The sequence below is a fragment of the Echinops telfairi genome, unplaced genomic scaffold (genome assembly GCF_000313985.2).
Source record: "Echinops telfairi isolate 266 unplaced genomic scaffold, ASM31398v2 ScPeMD7_24;HRSCAF=84, whole genome shotgun sequence".
NCBI lineage: Eukaryota > Metazoa > Chordata > Mammalia > Afrosoricida > Tenrecidae > Echinops > Echinops telfairi.
In genome coordinates, this window is record NW_022103921.1 from 621,201 (window position 1) to 624,826 (window position 3,626).

The following is a 3,626-nucleotide window of genomic DNA, read 5'->3' on the forward strand; positions in this document are numbered from 1 at the left end:
ATCCCCTCACAGAAGGGTCACAGGGAGGAGATGAGCCAGTCAGGGTGCAGTATAGCACAATGAAACACACAACTTTCCTCTAGTTCTTTAATGCTTCCTTACCCCACACTATCATACAAATTGGATTAGATCAGAACATGCACACTGGTACAGATAAGAGCCCACAACACAGGGAATCCAGGATCGATAAACCTCTCAGGGCCAACAATGAGAATAGAGATACCAGGAGGATTAGGGGAAGGTGCGGGGAGAAAGGGGGAATCAATCACAAGGATCAATATATAACCCCTTCCCAGGGGGATGAACACAGAAAAGTAGGTGAAGGGCAACAGAGGACAATGTAACATATGAAAATAATAATCTATAACTTATCAAGGGTTCATGAGGAGGGCGGGCGGGGGAGGGAAGGGAAAAATGAGGAGCTGATATCAAAGGCTCAAGTAGAAAGAAAATGCTTTGAAAATGATGAAGGCAGCATCCGTGCAAATGTGCTTGATACAATGATGGGTGAATGTATGTATAGTGATAAAAGATTTATGAGTCCCCAATAAAAGTATTTAATAAAAAAAAAAAGAAAGAAAGGTGTTCCAGGATACAAATAAATCTGAGCCCAGGGTGGTGTAATGTTTACATCTTGGGATGCTAACCACCAGGTCTGCAGTTTGAAACCACCCATGGCTGCTTTGAGGGGAAAAAGATGAGGCTCTCTACTCTAGTAAAGAGTTACAGTCTCAGAAACTGATGGGCAGCTTTACCCTATCCATGGTAGTTACATAATCTGCTGTCAATTTGAGACTCCAGAATGAAGAGGTGGAGGTTAGCCTGTCAATCTGGTTGCAGTTTGATGGAGCTCGCTGGAGGAGGGACACATGCTCACTCCCTGGGAGACATTACTGAGACCAGCCTGATGGTGCTATGTTGATGCAGCCAGAGTCCTGGAGCTGGAGGAGCCATGTGGCCCACACCAGCACTAAGATGCTTCCACTGTCACTGGATCCACAAGACTTTCCACCCATTGGCTTGTGATCTTCCTGCACTCAGTGTCATTGCATGTGTTGCGTGAGTCTGAAGAGGACTTTACAGACTGCTACTGGACATATTGGCTAATATCAGACTTAAGGACTTGATCTGGACTGGGCTGGGATGTCTTCTTAATGTACAATTACCCTTTTTATAAAGCTCTTTCCTGTACACATGCATGTCTTTGGGTTTGTTTCTCCAGTCAACTCAAACTAACACACTGTCCTGCAGGGTTATGATGAGTCCACATTGACTCAATGGCAGTGAGTTTGGTTTTTTTTAGGACGCCAATCTGCAACGAAGAGAGTTTAGCAGCAGTTCTCAACCTGTGGGTCGCGACCCCTTTGGGGGTCGATTCCTAACAGTAGCAAAATTACAGTTATGAAGTAGCAATGAAAATAATCTTATGGTTGGGGGGTCACCACAGCAGGAGGAACTGAATTAAAGGGTCGCACGGCATTAGGAAGGTTGAGAACCGCTGATTTAGACTCTGAAAAGTAATCTATACTAAAGAAGAACCTCCACAGTTTGTAGACTATCCTGCCGTACTCTGTGTTCCTGAGGCCTGAGCCCCGAGATTTGCTCTGGGTATGGGACTTTATAACGCATGCACGCATCATTATGTATATCTTCACATGTGAAGAAGAGTTGGCAGTTGGGGCATTTACTTGATGCATGCACCTGGCCAACCATTGGGATACAGCACTGCATCAGACTACCCTGCTGTAGGGAATATTTTCATTTGTACTGAGTAGTGTTGGGGGCCGGATGGTGGAAAACAAGTATTTGAATCCCTTCAATGCTATTGCTCCTTCAAGCTTATATACAGATGATTTCCAACAGCAATTAACCATATACAATTTGAAGAAAACAAGTCCAGAGAAAAAAAAGGGCTATCAGAACTTGGAATGGTGACAGACGCTGTTAGCTTCATCCCAGTTTGAAATTTAACTAAAGAAACATGGAATTCTCACTAAGCTATTAAAAGTACATACTCATATATTGCACTGAAAATCCACCACTTGTGAATTTTTGAGCATGCCCTGAGTACATGTGACTTGGTCTTGCTCTTTCAAAATCAGGACATTCGAGTTGCCTGATAACTTGTGCTTGCAGTAAATTCCACTATCCTTCAGCATCTGTCTTCAAATGTATGTGTGGGCTTGGGTTAGAAAAAGAAAATGACACTAAATTAACAAGATTCTCAGAACACACTGGCTGAAATAAAAGCAAATGATTTCTGATCAACTAGCAATGAGAAAAATCTGCTAAGACTTTGAGCTAAGATATGAACACTTCAAATGCTTGAAATTATAGGGGGAAATATACTCAGACAATTGAACAGAAAGCAAACATGATTCATTTAAGCTATCAGCTAGAACTCTTTAGAAAAGAGTTTATATCAGGAAAGAGCATATTTTCATTAACTTTAAATTAGCTAATACACTGGAAGTCATGTACATTGAGTCATACGTTGGAAGAGTGTTCTGTTTTGAGTCCAGAGAAACCTTTTTTTTTTTTAAGAGGAAAGATGGCTTGATGAAAACAAACAAACAAAATTTGGAAAAGGACAAAAAATGTTCCAGAGTTAAGCAACCATGCTTTTCATTGGTAAGTGGCACATGTGTGCCCCTCTATTGCTTATACACTTGCAACCCGATAATCTGTCTGTGAAGTTGTGTAAGAGACACTTGCACTTTTAAATATATTCTGAGAGATGAGAACGGTCCCTTTGCTCTCGATTGGACAGCTTTACAATACACACGTGAGCAATTTTTGCTGCCAATATGGCAAAGGTAGATTTTACTCCAGTGCCTTCTGAACACCGTCTCGCCTATATTTCGGCTCTGCTCTTCCTGGCACAAACAGACCCACCCTGTCATTACCCCCTGCAAGTTTTAAACTTCGGTTCCTTTGGGGTCTCTGCGAACACTCCCAAGATCACTGAAGAGACAAAGAGCTGTGGTGTGCGTTATGGAGATGCCCATTTTTAGTTGTAAAACAAAGCCCTCCCATTTGAGATTGGAAATCATAATGATAATGAAGGAGATGACAATAAGAGCCGAGCATAAACCCTCAGAGGTATGTCCCTGGCCAGCTCCCCCGACACCCAGACACGCCCGGTGGAGTTCTGGCCCTGGGACAATTACTCCCGAGTCCAGCTCCGAAGCTTCCTTGGAGCCTTGAGGGGGCCTTGCCAGCAGGTCCCCAGGCTGCACTCCAGGTGGGGGTGCAGCAGGCGTGCCCACTCATCCCGCTCCCCGGCCCTCGGCCCTCTCACCGCTTCACTCGGATGATCTGGTCCCGCATGGGCTTGATGTCCTGGAAGCTCTGCTGGTTGACCAGGCTGTAGACGAGGATGAAGCCCTGGCCGTTCTTGATGTACAGATCCCGCATGGACGCGAACTGTTCGGTGCCCGCCGTGTCCAGGATCTCCAGCACCGACGGCGACGAATCCACCTCGATCTCCTTGCGGTAGAAGTCCTCGATGGTGGGGTCGTATTTCTCGATGAAGGTGCCGGTCACGAACTGCACGGTCAGGGCGGACTTGCCTACCCCGCCCGAGCCCAGCACCACCACTTTGTACTCCCGCATCGTCCCGCTGC

At 45.3% G+C, this 3,626-nt stretch overlaps 1 protein-coding gene across 1 annotated transcript in view; it reads right to left on the minus strand.

The window, feature by feature from the left end:
• Positions 1-3,615, minus strand: part of RAP2A (RAP2A, member of RAS oncogene family) — a 58,351-nt gene extending 54,736 nt beyond the window's left edge. Inside the window, exon 1 of the mRNA XM_004714047.2 lies at positions 3,302-3,615. Within this exon, the coding sequence (XP_004714104.1) occupies positions 3,302-3,615 (314 nt within the window). The remainder of the gene's footprint in view (positions 1-3,301) is intronic.
• Positions 3,616-3,626: the final 11 nt, after the last annotated feature.